The 19,090-nt window shown below is 48.2% G+C and overlaps 3 protein-coding genes across 3 annotated transcripts; 1 reads left to right on the top strand and 2 right to left on the bottom strand.

Annotated features, from left to right (window-relative positions):
• Positions 1-7,469: 7,469 nt before the first annotated feature.
• On the top strand, positions 7,470-13,111 carry Pmar_PMAR027426 (hypothetical protein; the record flags this gene model as incomplete). The annotated part of the gene is made up of 2 exons (XM_002782723.1): positions 7,470-9,998; positions 10,355-13,111. 2 exons carry the CDS (start codon positions 7,470-7,472, stop codon positions 13,109-13,111), a joined length of 5,286 nt encoding a protein of 1,761 aa, XP_002782769.1.
• A 4,322-nt stretch (positions 13,112-17,433) lies between these two features.
• On the bottom strand, positions 17,434-17,720 carry Pmar_PMAR027425 (hypothetical protein; the record flags this gene model as incomplete). Its single annotated transcript, XM_002782722.1, has 1 exon — positions 17,434-17,720. A coding segment is annotated over one exon (287 nt), but the record flags the coding sequence as incomplete, so codon positions are not given.
• Positions 17,721-17,896: 176 nt separating this feature from the next.
• On the bottom strand, positions 17,897-18,336 carry Pmar_PMAR027424 (hypothetical protein; the record flags this gene model as incomplete). Its single annotated transcript, XM_002782721.1, has 3 exons — positions 17,897-17,996; positions 18,059-18,151; positions 18,272-18,336. 3 exons carry the CDS (start codon positions 18,334-18,336, stop codon positions 17,897-17,899), a joined length of 258 nt encoding a protein of 85 aa, XP_002782767.1.
• Positions 18,337-19,090: the final 754 nt, after the last annotated feature.

Here is a 19,090-nt window from a genome sequence, read left to right as displayed (position 1 = left end):
AACATGTGCGTACCAGTGTGCCCTACACATCCGATAGCGCGCGGTAAGGATGAGTGGTTGATGAGCCGCCGGAGGCTCGGAGTGGCTGGAGTGGCGTTCACAAGAAAATGCCACTGGTGCGGGGAACAGCAACTATATCTGGATCATTTAGGTGACCACGCTCCAACTCTGTTGAGTGCACTCAATGCATTGCACTGGATGGCTCCTCAGATTACCATCCAATTTCATCTGTATGTGGAGCACCGACTACTTCACGAGACTCTGGTGCTCCTATGAGCTGGCAATTATGCTCCGTCATCGAGAACGGGGGGCGACCTATCCAACAGCCTTCTAGTTGATAACGGATAGAGAGCTCTGTAGTTAGATCGTTATATGTGCTGTGCTCACGTCAGGATAGGTGCGGCAAAGTTAGTTCCCTGCAGTATGAGTCATAAATCAGATCTCGATCACGGTCGTCTGTGACACGCTTCTCCGTTTGTTCGAGCGTCACCAAGTGATGGTAGCCGCGTTATGAAACCTGGATCGTTTTTCGTTTGTCAGGCTTCTCTGAGGGGTTTCGATGCAGATATATTAGAGACGAGTTCTAGTCTCGAATATTCCGAGAAATCCGACGGAGTTCCGGGTCCGTGAGAGGAAGCATGAGGAAGCCATTCCCTGCTAGTTTTTTTAGTTAGGCGATTATCCGCACATGAACCCCTTTTGAAGCAGATTGTGGGTTGACTCAAATCCTCTCTTGCTTTTGCATTGGTGGTTTTCTGTCCCTTTTTTTAGTAGTGGTGAGTTGGTATGAGCAAGGTGTCAACTTGTAAGTTTCAAGTTGCTGCGGATTTTTAAAGCTCTATCTTTTCCTCATTCCTTTTGATTTCGTCGGTCCGAGAAATTATGGGCTCCTGGAGAGTATCTGGGAGCATTCTACTGTGAGGTTAATGATGCATGCTACTAACGGCAACAACTTTTTCCATAACCTGAATTTAGTTGTGAACTTCACTTGGAGTTACCTTTGCGGGCCTGTCAGATGAGGTAAGGTCACTATATACACTAGAAACAAGATTCAACTCTGAGACTATATCATTGACGCAGTATCGTTGACGGTCAATACGAGACCACCAACCAAATTTGTGTGTAACTATTGATAAACAGTGACCGTCTCGGTATGGTAGCTGAGGAATAGTAGTAGCCTTCCTGACGAGTAGAAGAGCTACTGCTGAGTCGAGCTTGTTGATGGCGTTTTCGCTTGCAAGAATTTAAAGTGAGTTCAATATCACATTCACGATTTTTGCCATTCTTTTTCGCGTATTTCCGTTCGGATATTAAGTGCCGAGCTGTTCAAACCGCTCCTGCCGGCGCAAAATATCGTCCTGAAATCACGCGAAAAATCACGTCCACTGAAAGTACTTATCTTCAACTACGGAATATAAGCTTACACCCGCTCGTATGCTTTCTTATGGATCTCGCAACCAACTACTACGAAGCATTTGCTACTTAAAACAAGTCTAACGAAGAAGCTTTACACTGTCTACAGACCTACTGCTTATGTTATAACTTCCCACAATATATCTCATCCGACAACGATGCGGCATTCTCAACTATCTTCGATTCATGGTTGGGACAACATCATCATATCACACACTATCGAACCCCTTTCTATTCACCACAATCAAATGGCAAACTCGATAGATATCGTAGGACTATAAATGACGGACTACGATGCTCATTATCTTTGGGCGAAGCTGGTCTTAAGATGTGGTACAGTTATCTTCACCGGGTGATATCTCGTATGAACATTGCCTTCCAGATTATCGAAAGGCTTGTAGCCAAGTTTTCAAGCACCCAAAAAAACCTACTCTGCTCCTATCTTACCCACTCTCCACAACAAGCACATTCTATCGGTCGATTCCATACTGGCACAACGACACAGACACAAGCAGAGAGAGGCTGCCTCTCAGAGGCACGGGAAACCGACTACACTCCAAGCACACGTTGCCCTTGTTTCTATGTTGATTATTAATGTCGTAATTCACGCTCTCATGGTATTGTTAAGTGTGTGTATATGTATCACATATTATATATTATATAACTCGTCGGTCGCGATCGGTCTGCTTATATAATGTATAAGAAGGCCAATCGCGACGATGACGTCAAATGCGACCGGTGATCCTCCCAAACTGAGAGCCCGTGAATTCGACTCTCTGGCACTTTGAATCGAACATTAGTCGGATGCCTTTAGGAGATTATTCCAGCGCTTATGGAGGAGAAACGCATTGAAGTTCAGCTCATATCAATGATTGAAGTATTTAGTAGTATTTAGTAGTAACTCGCTTGTCTCAGGGAGGTAGAACTAGTACAAGTAGTAGTACACAACCCTATCACGTTGAGGTTTCCACTATACAGTATAATACACAAATGTCTATACTACTAACGCAAGAATGACAGAAGCTCTGCTCACTCCCATCCTATAGTGTGTACAATGTTACATGCACAAGCATAAACTCAACAACACAACGCATCATAGAATTGTAAAATTCCACAATGTCAACCACGACGTTTGCGTGCGACCTCTTATGATGAGCATAGCTAACGAGGGGCGCGGCGCACTTCAAATGAACCATACTGAGATTCTCGACAAGATCAGCTTTTCATCTGTTCTTTCTTGTAGGACACTCGTAGTAGACTCCACTTGAATGATGAATGACTCAAAGCTTCCTGTGAACACTGTGCTACGTTTGTATAGTAATTTCTTGAGCGCTGCGAAGTGATTTTTTTCCATGAAATGGAACATCGGAATCCCAGTCTAAGTACAAATGACATTTTTACGATCTGCAATTACTGTCGCTATAGACGGTTGCCGACAATTGCTCTCATTTGGTCGATTCCCATAATTGAATATTTGTTTCTCAAATCCTCTGGAGTCGCTGATGAAAAGCCAGGAGTACCTGACAAGTAGGAAGGGACTATAAACGGTTGAGTGAGGAAATCACGAACGTTTTAAACCTCAATGGGTCATGAACCCCATAAGTGCCATAAACGGTCATAAACGGTTGCGAACCTACTGAACATAATGGATTCGCATGCTTTTAAGTACGATTTTCCTCCCAAGTCGTAGGTAAAATAATACGAAAGTTACCAGAAGTGACTATAAACGGTTGAGTGAAGAAATCGCAAACGTTTAAAGCCGAGCTCAATATGTATCTCACTTTCCCTGTCAAAACGGTATATATGAAAAATACATTCCTCTCACTTCACGAGAGACGGCATTAATAACAACGAGTTCATTGCTAACTTCAAAACATAAAGTCAAAATGCGAACGTAGAAGTCCTACAACTAAGAGCTCAGCTGAGGAAACCGAACATACATTTCTCCAACACTGTCCACTAAGTGGACTCCACTTCAACGCAACGCACATCCTCGTTGAAAAAATCCTCACATATTCATCAACAGCATATTCTTCTCCCGTAAGCGGGCATGGTATTTTCCAACTCAATAACAACGCGACCATGCACTAAGATGATAAAACATGACCAGCTGGGCTTGCCAAAGCGATCTCAATATCATTCGACTGACCGACGTATCACTTGGAGGAGCACGCATACTATCAACTGCGATGCTTTGTAATTCTCAAAACTATACAGACCAGCCAATGGGTACGTATTTGAACTACTACTTTAATTAACACGATATACAAATGCATCCATTAACAATGGAGTTTCAAACATAACTAGTTGTTATCATGCTACTAGTTCATATCAGGTATATGGAAAGAACACTAGATCGCGTTTTATTAATAAATCATCTGTAAAATATCCAATCACAGGGCCGACCTCCTTAACAAATTATCACAACTAAATTTTTCAACGATTGATATTCTCCGGATGCCGGCTACTACACCCATATTTCGGGGTGCTCTAGTATGGATGGGGAATACGTACATGGTAAATCACACGTGTTGATAATAAAATGAACATCCCGAAAAAATTTTAAGAATTTCTCATTGGTTTCTGCTACCAGGATTCGTATATAAACTTCTATAAGTAGGGTGTGAACTGCTTAGCTCGACTGCGGGAAGCGAACATATATATTCCTTCAACGCTGACTGAGAATAATTCCAAAATAACTCTCGAAAAATTGTTATCATTTTCATTCCGTTCGATGTGCTCAGAGTAACACCTACACAGAAATTCCCAGAACATTTCCGACCGAAAAATTGTTAATTCTCCTTTTCCACTTACCATAATTCTCTCTGCATAAGGACACACCAGGCGACTCCTCAGTCTAATAGGATGCTCCATACCGCTCCACGAATGACACAGAGGAGCACAACACGGACAAGTCGAACACGCATTACTCAAACACGCCTATCTGCTAATGCAAAGACCCCAACCTGAGAAAGAAAATTCCCTCAGGATGTAATATACTAAAGATATGTAAATAATAAGAAACTCATTTCCACTTGAATCTTCTGTGTGTGGTATTTTTCATCCTACTCTTCGCTCGCCCCAATTGGACCGTCACGGAACATGTTCCCAACAAGGCCCAAGTATACCTCGGGGTTGCCGAACATGCTAACGCACAAAGGGGGAAAATACTGCTGAACGACAATTGAGTTTCATCCGTGATATGAAAATACTAGTGAAAACACATTTCATTGTGTTATCGGTCGGGAAGGCATACACGTCTTAAGTTACATGACTAAGTATCACTTCACAGTAATTGGATGACACTCCGATTGATCAAAATATGTTGATTATCCCTACAGGACTTTCCTCATTATTATAAAATCGAGAAACTCCATCAATACAACGTGTTTCAATATGTAATTCTGAACGAATTACTAATAGAAACTACACAATTCCAAGTTATCACGATCGCGATAGTAACTACATTTTCTGATCGATTCCCCTACAAAACCTCGGAGCCGAAAGTCCATCCCTACCCTCACAAGCCGCTCAAGCCTGGAGCCGTTTTCTGCCACGGTTTGATCATCGTTATGGTATACGAATCGTGTGTAGATATTTAATATGAGAAATACTTCCATGTAAAAACCAGGAACTCATCTAGCTTTGAGAGATAACGTTCCTCCCATTTGGCGGCCCGGTTGGCGGCACATTTGATGGTCAACACAGACGTATCTATCGAGCCCACTGAATCGGATACGTGCAAGACTAAGAAACTCAACGACGAATAGGCATAAAATTCGTGAGATTGAGTTATATGCTTGACATTGGATGATAGAATTGTACTTGATAAAAAGATGAAGTATAACTCAATGAGTGGCTCCCGTGATCCTCACAACGAGGTCGCCGATGTCGAAACAGAGCTCTGTAATGAATCCCTCGACCGTACCGTCCACCTGGCGAACAATGAAACTCCTGGATGAACAATAGGATGCCAAAGCTCCTTCTGGATCGCTGTATACGGATGAGGCAACCTCGACCCCATCAATGCCCACAATATTAACACCTTTTATACCATTGAGTGGTAAATCTTGAAGTTGATTCCCTGTTTCGGCACCAACTCGGAAGGGGAATCCATCTCTCATGAGATCTCTTACGAGTATCTGATACGTCGTCCCAATGCCGATTCTGATCAGCTTTTGACCTCGCCTATCTTCAAATATACTGGTATATCCCAGAATCTCACCAGCTCTACAACAGATTGTGAGCTCGTGATTAGTGTGCGGATTGAACACTTCCAACAAGTCGTCATCATTCCCAAGGAATAACACGCCTATATCGAAACGGCTACAGTAGCCGAGTAGGAGACCAAGATCTTTGATGCACTTCGGCAACACCATACCAATGATATTTGGTGAACATTGTCGATTCTGTTGACATATCTTATCCCAACTTTTCTCCCATGGCCCTGAGAATATCTTGTAAACCGGATCGGAGGGTTGTAATACCACCAGGCCAGTTGGAGAAAGAGCTCGCAGTGCTCGCACATGATCTTGGGCGATGTCACCACTGATGTGAAGGCTAACAGAAGAGTTGTCGTTAGCTGAATAGCCGTGATCTTCAGTAACTGGCATCTCGCGTCATACTGGCTAACAAATGGAATGGGTTCCAGATGCAATCGATTACATGGGCGCGCGCTATTTGTAACACTAACGTACGCAAGAACTTCGGGTTTGCTTCCCGCGTGTCCAATTCTTTCTTCCGCCTTGCCCCAACTTTTTTCCTCTTTCGCCCAAATTTTTCTTCTGCGCGCCCAAAATTAGCCAGCTTGGTAATACTGATAAGTTATCAGCAACTTAACTGATAAGTTATCAGCAACTTAACTGATAAGTTATCAGTAACTTAACTGATAAGTTATCAGTAACTTAACTGATAAGTTATCAGTTAAGTTGATTAACTGATAGCTTATGTGAACCAACCTGGTAATACCAGGCTGGTATTATTTTTCGAAACGTCATGAGCCCGATCATATCTGTCGGGTAAACTGGTTATAGGCTGATTTTCGATAGTTCAATTCGTGTTCGCATTTGTTCGAACGTACTTTCGACTTCTTCCCGAGTTTGAGAGGGGAAATTGTTTGTGTTCAACGCAAGGTGGAGCCTGCCTACGAATAATGTTCTGCTTTTGAAGTAATATCAATCTACCTTCCATCATATGGGTGCTTCCGTATCCCTGCTTCCTAATCGGTTCTATAGTCTGTTATTTGGTCAATCTGGGATATCACATGACGACCCTGACCCGGTGGACTCTTCGCTGGACATGCCAGAAGGATTTGAGGCTTTCCGGAATGAACTGCCAAAGAGCGTGGTAATTGGTCGTGGTGAGGTTGGTTACCAGATTATATCTCGGCGCGTCAAAGGGAAGGAGCCAATCATAGGGGTCCTCTGCGGGTCGCCAGTTGATGCAAGAGAGGCCATACGATACTGCACTAGCCGCGGTCTGGGAGTAATCCTTACAGGAGAGAGGTCGCCGACCTCAGGTCCCGAATGGGAAATGCCGCGAGAGTCGAAAGCAGATGAGGACATGGCCTTGATAGATATCAGCGACGCATACAAGTACACGGGGTACTACTCTGAGCCGAAAATCCTCCGAGTTGGTTGTGGTTGCAGCGGCTCTGAAGTTGAAGAGGCTTGCGTGGAGAGCAACATCGAATTCAAGGAAGTGACTCCAGATTCACATCCCTGGACTACACTGTTCTCATCTCTACCAGATGTTTCTGAGGCTTCTACTGAGCATGTAGCGGAATATTCTTATCTTACTATCGATTATCAGGGCGTACGCATTATTAACGGTGACGTATCAGTCTCCCCATTGATTTCTTCTTATCATCCCATCCTTCTATGCCGCCCAGTAATAACCCAGATGGAGGTGTTGCGTCAGATCAGTCTAGTGAGATCGATGAGCCGAGGGAAGTGCCTGAAACCCTACAAAACCTGGCGATCTCGGTGGCACACGAACTTTGCAGGGTCGCTCAAGAGACGAGCTTGCGTTCATCGAGGCTCAGGGATCTGATAACCATGATCCAGAATGGGTTGCCCGAAGATTTCGAGACGGATGATTGGGGATGGGTCGGCAGGGTTCTCATTGGTCGAGTGTCCGCGGAGTTGGAAATAGAGCCGATTGGGGTAGATGCGGTTGCGATACAGGCCGGGGATCTCGTGCTGGCGCTCGAGCAATATGTAGAGGCATGCCTGAGATTGAAAGACCTTTCGGAGGAGGAGGCGACCGAAGGAGCCAGACGCGACCTTAGAGCAGTGAAGAGGACGCTTCAGGATAGGTTGGAGACAGAGAGTCTGTCACCCTACGCGATCAGTCTTCCGGAGAGCTTCGTAGATAGATATGGAGCGGCGCGGGTCGAGCACTGCAGATTGCGGGAGGCGGCAGAGGCTGCAGAGAGGGAGAGCAAAGCCAAGGTGCCGCAAGGAAGGGAAAAATCCGAGAATCTGCGAGGCGAGTGTGGAGAGTCGGGGACCGTCGGTGGTGCGATCAGGCTGCAAGCGGCTCTCGGAGAGGGGGGTGATACAGAGAGGATCGAATCGGCAAGACGTGAGCGACCGCTAACGGAGGAAGCGATTGAGAAGATTAGAAAAGCTGCGGAGGCGACGAAGCCGCCACCTGGAGGCATCTTCAAAATCTGTGACGGAGCGTCGCAAACCTTGACCGAATTCAGGGTCTATTTTGAGACGATGGCGGATCAGAGAGCATGGACGGATGTCCACGCTTTTTTCTGGCTAGCCAAGTTCATTGACACCTCTCTGTGGTTGAACATCTCAAAAGTTCAGGGTAGAAGGTTGCTGACGGATCCTCTCAGTCGGGCGTCGTATTCTGGGGCAGTGCAAGCGGTATGGGCTTCGCTCGGCCGTTTAACCGGGGTTGATAAGGAGCGGGAAGCTCTTCTCCTGGAAGCCCAGCAGTTAATTCAGCGGAAGGAGGAAGGAACAATGGCTTACCTCTATCGGGTCAATGATCACAAGTTGAAGTGTGAGTTGGTGGGAGTCCACCGGGAAGCAGCTCATTGGTTCTCCGTCGCCAGGGTGGGGATGAGAGATGACCTCTCAAAAAAGTTGAGCTATCTTGTGCGAGTGGGGAAAGAAGATCAGTCATGGGAAGGATGGCTCGTAGCGATGGAGCGTATGGCGCCGTCAATTTCCAGATCGGGGATCCGTTTAGCGGAATGTGCTGAGGTGGTAGAATCAAGTCCAACTCCTCCGGGTAAAGGGTCGATCGAAAAACGGGATACGACTGTCGCGGAGCAGAAGCCCAAGAAACATTGGACGGGTGGCTTCAGGGGTCGGTGCTACGTTTGCGATCAAGTCGGGCATATGAAGCGCGATTGCCCCAATCGGCAGCGTGGAAAACTCGATAAGCCCAGAGAGGCCATGGCAGCGGAAGGGTCGACCGATAAAAATAATGGAGGGGGACCGCCAGCGGAGTCGGAAGATTGCTCGAAAGGAGGTTCGGGATCGGGGCAGACAGTGAAGATTACGACTGCAGCTTTCGCAGCAGACTGCCTGGCGGCAGCTTCCAGCATCAAGTCTTACGCATTGGGGAACGGCGATGACATTCCCCAAGTTTCTCTCCAGTGTGGTACTTACCGCTGCAGTGCCCTTCTGGATAGTGGATCATCCTGTTCGCTGGCTTCTGCTGCTGTCGTCGACAAGTTGATGAAGGAAGATCTTGCGGTTGCCATCGGGAACCCGCCAATTCTTATTCGCTATGCTAATGGAGAAGAAGAGAAGGCCTGCGGGGAGGTTATCATTCGAGCATCATTAAATGATAGCGAGTGCTTCATACCCTGTCTCGTCGTATCACAGCTGGGAAGAGAGGGCGGAATGATTCTAGGGCGGCGAGCACTCAGGCTGTTAGGAATCTCGATGCAGTTCCCGCAAGACCCTCCGGAGGAGAGAGCTAGGTTGCGCACGGCGTTCGCCGAGCATCAAGCCAAGTCGGTGAGGGAGTCAACTATTCTTCCCTTAAAGGAGGAGGAGGAGAAATGCCTCTGTGCTACGGTGGAATGCTACAAGACGAATGGTGAACTGTTCGTCCCGGATTCGGCCGAGGACACCCTGGGGTGTATTGGCCAGGAGACGTTGCGGCTTCCGGGTGGTATTCGGGACCCTTTGGATATTCAAATCGATGCTGTTCTCGAGGCCACGCAGAAGAAGATTAAAGGCGAGAGGGACAGACAACAACTTTCAGAGCAGGAAGTTATTGATGTTCTTCTCTCTTCGATAGTCTCGGAGGAACCTATTCCTCTGGCTGAGGGATACACTCTTGGACTCTCTCGGGATAGTGTGGACGGCAAGTTCACCGAGGGACAGAGCTACCAATTTGTGGCCCACTGGACACTGCTCGATCGAGGAGAAGGTGCTAGGCCCTGGTCGAGCGAGAAGATGATTGAGCGCCTATCGGATGTGGAAAAGGAAGAGTTCCACGGTCATTGCCAGGAATATGAGACTCACGGTTGGTGGTCTCGGGAACCCTCGGAAGACGCCCGGGAGGAGGGGGAAGAGGGATGGCAGTGTCCTTATGGTACGATTTTCCCAGTGAGCAGGCGGCGGAGGAGCGTTAGAGACGGACGGGGGCTGAGCGAGCAGTCTGTAAGACAACTAAAACTCGTCCCGTAGCGGACCTTCGTCTTATCAATGCGGCCAGTCCCTGTGTGAGCAATCAGCAGCACACGACGGCGGAGGCGGCTCGGTCCCTGCGAAGCTCTCTTAAGAAAACGGATGTAGTTCGGCAGTATGACTTATCCCGTGCGTTCTACTGCATCGGGGTAGAGCCTAGAACGAAAGAGGGGCGTGTGATACCTTTACGTCTGATTGTGGGTCGTCGACGCTTTCGATGCCGGAGATTGGCTTTCGGTTTGGCTTGTGGCCCGGTCGTCCTCCGTGGATCTCAGAGAGTTGTGCTCAAAGTTGTCGAGGCGGCCCGGAATTTGCTGGGGTATTCGAAGGAAGTGTCCATCACCGTAGTGATGGATGATTTCTTAGTCTGGGGAAAAGCGGAGGCCGTGCAGGCGATCGAATCACTGATGTTGAAAACTTGGCAAACGGTCGGATTCATCTGTCCAGAAGCCAAGCGTACACAGTGGGGTGCTGATGAGCCCACCAGATGGTTGGGAAGTGGCTGGGTCTGGGATGCGGAGCGCGGAATCCTGAGCTTAGTAAGGCCAAATGCGAGCGAAGACAAACTGCTCAGCAAGGCGGAAGAGCTCACCAAGCGTCGAGTGTTCCAGATGGCAGGAAGATACGTCGAGATCTCCAACGGCGTCAATGAGGGGATGGCACGAGCCCATGCGGACTGTGCACGAGTTCTGGCGAGCGGGTCACCCACGTGGGACTCCGTGGACTCCGACAGAGTCTGGGTCGGTCCAGCACTGGTTCATCTCGGTTTAGCCCAAAAGTATTGGAAGAGATCGGCTGAAGTGGAAGACGGTGACTTGCGACTCTTCACCGATTTATCGTGCATCGTGGCAGATGTGGACGCATCGGCCGGTGGTTATGGTTTCGTCTGGCGAGACCGAGAAGGTAAGATCGTGCGGGCGGAGGCCAGGGTCCAGAGTCGCTCCATGGCTGTGGGATCGTGGCACTGCAATAGACGAGAACTCTTCGTTATTGCGGCCTGCCTGCGACGGCTTGACGAAGAAGTCCATCTTTTTCCGCACTTGCGGGAGGTAGAGATTCGCGGCGATAGTCGTGTGGCTGTTCACCAGGCCAATCCATGGAATGTACCGGCGTGTAAGAGTGTGGAGAGGCGTGCCATTCTTCGTCTCCGTGGCGTTGTGGCGGAAGTGACTCATGCTCTGAACTGTTTGACCCCCTCTGTGTCGGTGAAGTTCTCACATCTGCCGGGAGAACGCAACGGTGTCGCTGATGCACTATCTAGGGTCTCGTTGTCTCTCAAGTATGTACCGGTGCTAGATGGTTCGTCTGCGGTGGGTATCGTTCACTGCGACGCTGTTGAGGCGCACTCGTGGTTATCGGACCAGTCGGCTGGAATCCACTCCATTCCATCATTTCGTCGTTGGAAGGCTTTGCGCGTAGCTTTTTTGGGATGGTGCGGTTCGGATGCCCCATCACCACAGGCTGAGCTGTTCACGAAGTTCCTTTTGGCGAAACAGGCTGAGGACGGCTTCTGTTCTCGAGTTCTCGACGAGTGTGATACCAGTCAGGTGTCGGCTATACCTGGGTTGCCGTACTCCTTCCAGGTTCGTGAGGGTCTGCTGTACCGTGTGAGACCCAATGTCCCTATTGATGACGGTCCTCGCTGGCAGTTGGTTGTCCCCCGGGGTCTAGTGGGGGAACTATCCTTGGCGGTCCATCAAGAATGCGGCCATGCTGGTTTGACGGCTACTTTGGCAGGACTATATGGAGTGGCCTGGGCGCCTGCTATGCGGAAACTGGCTCGCCAAGCCCTTAGAGGATGCTTGAGCTGTGCTCTTACCAGAGATTGTGGAAGCCGAGCTCAGATTTCTTATGGGGCGAGCAGGATCCCGACGGCTCCCTATGACTGTGTGGGAATCGACATGTATGGGCCACTTCGGCGCCCTGGGAATCCCAGGGCCGGGATAGGGTCGGGGCTGCCATCTGATTCCCCTCTAGGGGGCGCAGAAGCCGACGGGAAACAGGTGTTGAGTGTGATAGATCGCTTAACTGGTTTCTGCTCGTTTTATCTCCTAGAGAACGGTAGGGCTAAGGTTATCGCGGATGCGCTGGAGTTGCACTTTTGGCGTGTGGGAAGGTGGCCTAAAGAGATCTGGTGCGATAACGCTAAGAGCTTTGTTGAGGCGTCGCCTCTGGTCAGCTTCGCTATGATGGTGGGATGTTCATTGAGAACGATTCCCCCCCATACTCCACAGTGCGGGGGCTTCTGGGAGAGGAAACACAAAGAAGTGTCCGAGACCCTGAGGGCGTGTCTGTACGATAACCCGGAAGCGTCTTGGAAGTGGTTGGTGGCGATCGCAGAAGCGCGAGCTAACTTCGTGAGTGGTGCCCACGAACGAATTTTCGGGTGGAAGCCTCAGTCTCCGGCGGTGGGTGCATTGTCAGCTCAACTCTATCAGCAGTCGTCGGTGCCCAGGAGCTTTCGCGGCAATTCTGCGGCGGCCGTTGCCGAGGCCAGGACCCGCAGCCGTTACCGTGATGATTTGCTACAAGTATTTGCCGAGGAGTGGCTCCAAGCGAGGGAGGATTTGGCTACTGGGTTTATGTTTCGTATGGCGAAGAGGGGTGGGCAAGAGCCTCTCGTCGTTGGCGATCGTGTGGTCCTCTATCATCCAAAGACCATGCAGGGCATGAAGTTGGCTCCGAAGGCCTCTGGGCCTTACTTTATCTTGAAGAAGGTTGGTTCCCAATGTTATGAGGTCGGCAATTTTCCGAAGGGCTCGTCTGGTAGTTCTTCCCAACGATCGTGGATGGTTCATAGCTCGCGCATTCGGAAGTTTGAAGGTGTGGAGCTCACTAAAAAGATGGTCGCCCCCGATTCTGACACGGTCTTCGGTGCGGCTGAGGAAAACATCTGTCCTAGCTGCAAGGAAGTTCACAGTGGTACTTTGGTGTGTTGTGATGGTTGTGATCAGTGGTTCCACCTTGGTTGTACTGATTACGACGGTGAGACGTCTTGGTACTGCGCAGTTTGTGGTGCAGCACGAGAGTGACTCAGGTTGATGAGTGGACTGTACTCTCGTGAGGGGGCGATATATGTAGCGGAATATCTATCTACTATCGATATCAGGCGTACGCATATTAACGGTGACGTATCAGTCTCCCCATTGATTTCTTCTTATCATCCCATCCTTCTATGCCGCCCAGTAATAACCCAGATGGAGGTGTTGCGTCAGATCAGTCTAGTGAGATCGATGAGCCGAGGGAAGTGCCTGAAACCCTACAGAGCAGAAGGTCTTGACTAAGAGCAGCCTTGTAGCCCTTGATGTCCTGGAGTTCTGTGGGAACGAAGTAGTTGCTACGCCACTCGTCAATTCTGATTTGTTCAACGAGTTTCTGTGCACCGGTTCTGTTGTTACAAAGGCCGGATCCGGAGGAGGCGGTGTCGTTGTCGAAATGTATTTCAAGCTTGCGGAGGGACCTGTGGGAAAGCAGTCTCTTTGTGAATATACCGAGAGTGACTCACCCAACACAACAACAGCTGACCATCATCTTCCGTCTGTTCCCCACAGTAGTCCCAGCCATGACGACTCTCCCCATACTATTGATCGCGTCACTTTGTAACCAGTTGGAAACACTTTCTGTAGAATTTTCTTTACAGTCGGTTCAGGTCTTCCAGGCCTTCGTGATGCACATCATCCGCGTATCTGGAATTCAGATCCTCAATGTCCGATGTGTTTGAACAGTTGATTCTTCCGCCAAAGATTTGAGTTCAAATTCCCACACTGGTAGAAACCATTGAGATGAGCGAGGGCTGAAGATCCTTTTCATTGTCGGCGACAATTTGTCGCGCGAACCGTCTTTATGGCTGTCATCTACTACGAGATACAGGATGCCCCGAGGCTGTTAGTTCCCTTTATTGGATTGACTCTTCTCCATCGTCTTGGGATGTTCGATAAACCTATTCCGAAATTCGGAGGGCATTCCCGAATCAGTTCAGCCGCAATCGTTCCCCAAAGCTATACGGGCCGTTGAGCTCTGGACAAGAAGACGCATGAACGCCTTCCACTAGGCCTTGGGTTTGTGGCCTACGAGCAATACCAATAGAGAGATGGAAGTTCCATGTTCTTGCGAATATCGATAGCTCTTCACTAACATGGGCTCCTGCTCCATCAAGTTGAACATAGCTTGGCACTCCATATACTTGGAACCAGATCAGCAAGCTAGTGATGACGACCAGCGCTGACGTCACGTCAGTGCCATGTTAGGTACAAGTAGTGACAATACAGCCCTGGATCCTTCATCAACCATCACAAAAACATACATATTGTTGCCCGGACAAGCAGCTTGGTTTGCGCGGACAAAACTGCGCATATCTTAGGTGGCAAGCGGGATCATAGACAGAGTAATCGCCCGGGTTACGCTGGAATTATCCCATTCGACTATCCATCAGCTTCATGCTGACGGACACTATCGGTCGGACAGTCGAATGAGATGATCCCAGCGTCACTCAGTTAAATGAGGCACGGGAGGCTGTAGTACGTTTATCAGCATGATTTCCGCATAGAATTTCAACAAGTCGCAGACGAGAACACCAATATAAAGCCATAAGCTCTAGTGTCTGTGACACAGACGTATCTGAGGATTGAGCCATCTTTTGGAAGCGCTTGTTGCTGATAAGTACTTTCAATGTTGCCACGAAAGCCAATAGAAACGTCGCTAACAGTCTCCACGTTATAACAGAGGTGGAATTCTTCCTAATAGCATGAGTTGTGGAAAACATCAGGAGTTCATAAATTAGCCATTTCCTCGTCAAGCAGGTAACATCATAAATGACATGGAAGCTCGACGCTTTTGCAGCCTGAATACCTGTAACGTATGATGAATGGTCAACGCTCAAGGGGCCTTGACCTATGGGTTTGATATCGTCTTCCCGGCCGTTGCACTTTGGGCAATCCGTTGTGAAGCCAAGGTAATTTTCTGTGTCCGAGGGCTCGATGTCGTCACGGTCATGCTCATCACAGTGACTAAAACAACAGGAATCGAGATAGGCGTGTCGACTATCCTCGTTTCTCAATCGTAAGATCAACACCAGAACAGACAACGCGAGAGGTACCTGCAAAAAGTAAATAAGCCGAGAGCGAACGCCATAACCAGTTGCAGGCTGTTCAACAGCCGCTGTTGGAGTTGCAGCTTACAGTAGAGTCTGCCCGAACGGAAATATATGTTCCCAACAAGCCAATCGAGAACTCTTTAGCCAAGACGAAAATAAAAAGACGCACGCCTTTGAGAGCTGCTAGAATGGCCATGACCACGCGACTTGATTGAGGTATCTGAAAATCGAGTAGTTGATTTATACCGTTGTCAAGCTCTGGCGATAATATGCGCAACGAATGTGGGGATAACCTTCGAATGAGCGATGAAGCAATACAGGTCTTCCGTGGTGGGATCCGTGAATCTGCGCATTTCGAGACCTAGGGGTTTTCTTGTCTCTATTCCATTGTACGGGTTCTCACTTCCAGAGCGCCTTCTGAAAGCTGTCACGCAGTTCGCCAACACCCACCAGAGCCAATCCCGCATGTGCCACCAACGAGGCTGCCTCACCACTCTATTAACTGCAGTCGTCATAGACCTGAAAGACAATATATGGCGAGTCGTCGATAGTATGACTGAGCATCATACGCAGTTGATCGATCAAAAACCGTAAAGGAATGTGAACGTACAACACAGTTATATTATTATTGTTGGGAGCTCGATGGAAGCAATAACTAACACCGAATACTACAGGGAATGACTGGATACTATCAAAAGCATCGTAACTACTCCCGCCAAACACAGAAGAAAAATCCACGAGGGGATCGAAAGTCATCCGAGGCCCTCTATGGACGAGGTACGCATCATAGCGCCATTGCGAATAAGACACGGTTCGGGGTGAGGGAGAATCGCGCTCGACTCGTGTAGAGGTGGTGGAGGACGGGGCGGATGGGGGGCAACCCGGAGTAGCGGTAAAGGCATCACCGGTAGTAGTAGGTCCGTCTGGGGAGTTGTACTGAGCATCTTTCCCCTCATAAGTACCGTCATACCCGTCAACAGTGGCATCGTAAGAGGCAGGACGCTTGGTAGGAGTACGAAAAGAACCTGACAAACCGAAACCCGAACTAACTTGTATAGTGGATAATCCCGGTTGTAACTTACGTTTGAAACCGCCACTAGGGAATTGGGAAGAGGCAGCTAAGACGGTCTTGCGAAACTCTTCACTGAAGAACCGACACGAAACGCAAGAGCACCGGGTGGGACGTGGCACTCGTTGGATCGTGATGGAAAGATGGAAATCGGCAGTGAGCGTACACGCACCTCCGCCTTCGGGATACGGACTCTGAAACAAAGGAGGCAGATTATTAGTGACAGTGGTAATAAGCAGATAACCTCGAACCCGAATCACATACAAACCGAGGCTCACCCGAACGCAAGTACATTTCACAAACACGAATCCGAAAGAATATGACTAAATACTACTTGCTCCACGCCATTCATAGTAAACCGAGGTTGAGCTGGCAGTATTCTACATGAAGCCACACCACGCAAGGCATTGTCAACCATAGAAGTGTACAGCTGATCCCCAGTCGCAACCTCAGGTGGACAAACCGAACCCGTGGTGGTAGAGTACGATTGACTATCGTTAACAAAGCTAACATAGGCACGCACTTCTTCGTCTAGGATTTGTGGGAGATCATTCTCAATGAAAGAAAATACCCGTAAAAGACCCTCCTGCGAGGTAGAGAAACACGTCATAGAGTAGAGACCCAAAACCAGCGTCTGACAGTACGGGGAGGCGAAATGGCGAAGATGCGAAGCAGGGGAATTGAAAGTACGTGACATGACACCGAAATCAAACGGACACTACTCAGGCATCAACACTTACCGAACATTAAAAACACACTTCACAGACATCACGAAACTTCTAACAAAATATCACGACATCACCCAGCATATACCTAAAACAAGAAACCCGAACGAAAATCTCATCTCATTATATCCCATTGTCTTACTAAAAATGGTGGTAGTCAGTGACCAGCGACGTGGAGTGAGTCCAATAACATTGTCGAGGCTTGGAACCCGGACCATCCGAGTCATGCGGTACATAGCCAAGTACTTGTAGGTCTCATTACTCACGCTGTGTAGGCTCGAGTCCAGTGACAGAGGAAGAGGGAGAGGAAGGATTTGGCGGCGGGGTCGAAGGAGAAGGGCTACGAGGTGCCTTCTTAATAGTAGTAGTGTCAGCTGGGTCGCCGGGATCACGAAACCCTTGAACGTCTATCTTACCTGAAAAAGAAATACGAATGAGTAAGAGACTAGCAACACCGTACATACTCACCACTAGCATACAAGGCCCTGAATTTGTCGCGGCACTGCTGTCCGCTACGAGAAGGACGCTGGTAAATGCTGTTAGAAAAGCATTTCCGAGAAACGTGAGTCCAGTTGAGCCCATATTTTCGGACCCCGGCCTCCAAATGATCTATCTCAGAAGTAGTCCAGTAGGTATATTTCCTGTTGAAAAGTGTAGATGGACCAGGAATCGAGAAAGTGGGTAAGTCAGACGTTCGGAGCTTGCTGGATCCCGTCAAGGACGTGAATGATACAAAAGCGGAAGTAGCACCACGTCTGATAGTAGTAGTGGTAGCGGTAGCACTAGCCTGAGGTTATATACGTACGTATATAACCGGAAAACGGGAAGCAAACGGCAGTAGTGGTTCCCGTGTCGCGGGAACTTCCCGCGACACGGGAATGGCGAGATTTCCAAACTCATACTAGTAAAACCGAATCATGTCCCACGAAACTCACAGGTCTCTGCTTCTTAGTAGCGGGCCGCTACTAGCGGCAGGAGGGGAAGGAACGGGGGACTCTAACTGTACTCGTTTACGCTCCACAGAAACGTGCCTGAGATCAAAAAAAACAAAAACCACTAAACGGAACCAACACACATAACATTTGTGAATTACCGGGAAGAGGATGAACCATTGCCATGATCAGAAGTAAAAGACAAAGCAGACTCAATAGCATCCTCATCCTCTTCTTGCACATCAGTATTCGTCCTATCAACCTACATGAGATTATAGTCCAATGCTAACGCGACCCGACTCACCACAATCGTTACAAACCGAAAACCGAACTGAATTGCATTAAACCCGGCCGCGAAGCAAACCCACGACCACCTCAGTAACATCTTCATGTCACATGAATCATGTGGCTCAACCTCAGACTCCGATTTCACACCCATTATAAGTCAGGGCTAATATAAATGTAGGTTCTAAGTGGAAGCGAGGGCGTAAGATGAGGAACCCTGAAAGAGAGAAAATGACAACACACACTGAGAGTCAAAGTGTACACTAGCAGTAGGGCAAGCTTACCTGGAAGAGTAGCGTGATTTTCAGGCCCACTATCCCAAAAACCTAAATCGAAAAGTGTTGCAAACCGTAAAAACTGAAAAACCACAATAGCTAGAGTGTTTCAATACATCGCGTCACAAAACTGCGTGTGAGAAAACTCTACAGCATTTCCCGTGCAAGTTTGACAAGTGAGCAGACAAGAATGACAATGTTACCATCAAGAGTGACAATGAGAATCCAAGTTTGTCACAATTAAGTTCTGTTACAATCAAGTTTGACTTTGAGAATTCAAGTATGTCACAATCGGGATATGTTACCATCAAGATTGACAATGAAAATCCAAGTTTGTCAAAGTTCAATTATGTTACAATCAAGATTGACAGTGAGAATCCATGTTTGACACTTGTTTCCTCAGTTACAACCAAGTTTGACAGTGAGAATTCATGTTTGACACCGGCAGAATATATCAAAATCAAGAATGACAATAAACCATACAAGTTTGACAATACGCACACAAGTTTGACAATACACATCCAAGTTTGACATTGAAGAGGGTTTCTCTGTGATCAAAGCCTATATCAAGGAGAAGCTGAGTGAGAGGGACCCGAAAACAGATAGGCAGAGAGCTGAAGAGCAACACATGTT

This window comes from Perkinsus marinus (assembly GCF_000006405.1).
Source record: "Perkinsus marinus ATCC 50983 genomic scaffold scf_1104296938468, whole genome shotgun sequence".
Lineage (NCBI taxonomy): Eukaryota > Perkinsozoa > Perkinsida > Perkinsidae > Perkinsus > Perkinsus marinus.
The sequence above is the reverse complement of the archived record's forward strand: the minus strand, read 5'-3'. Positions and strand labels throughout refer to the sequence as shown.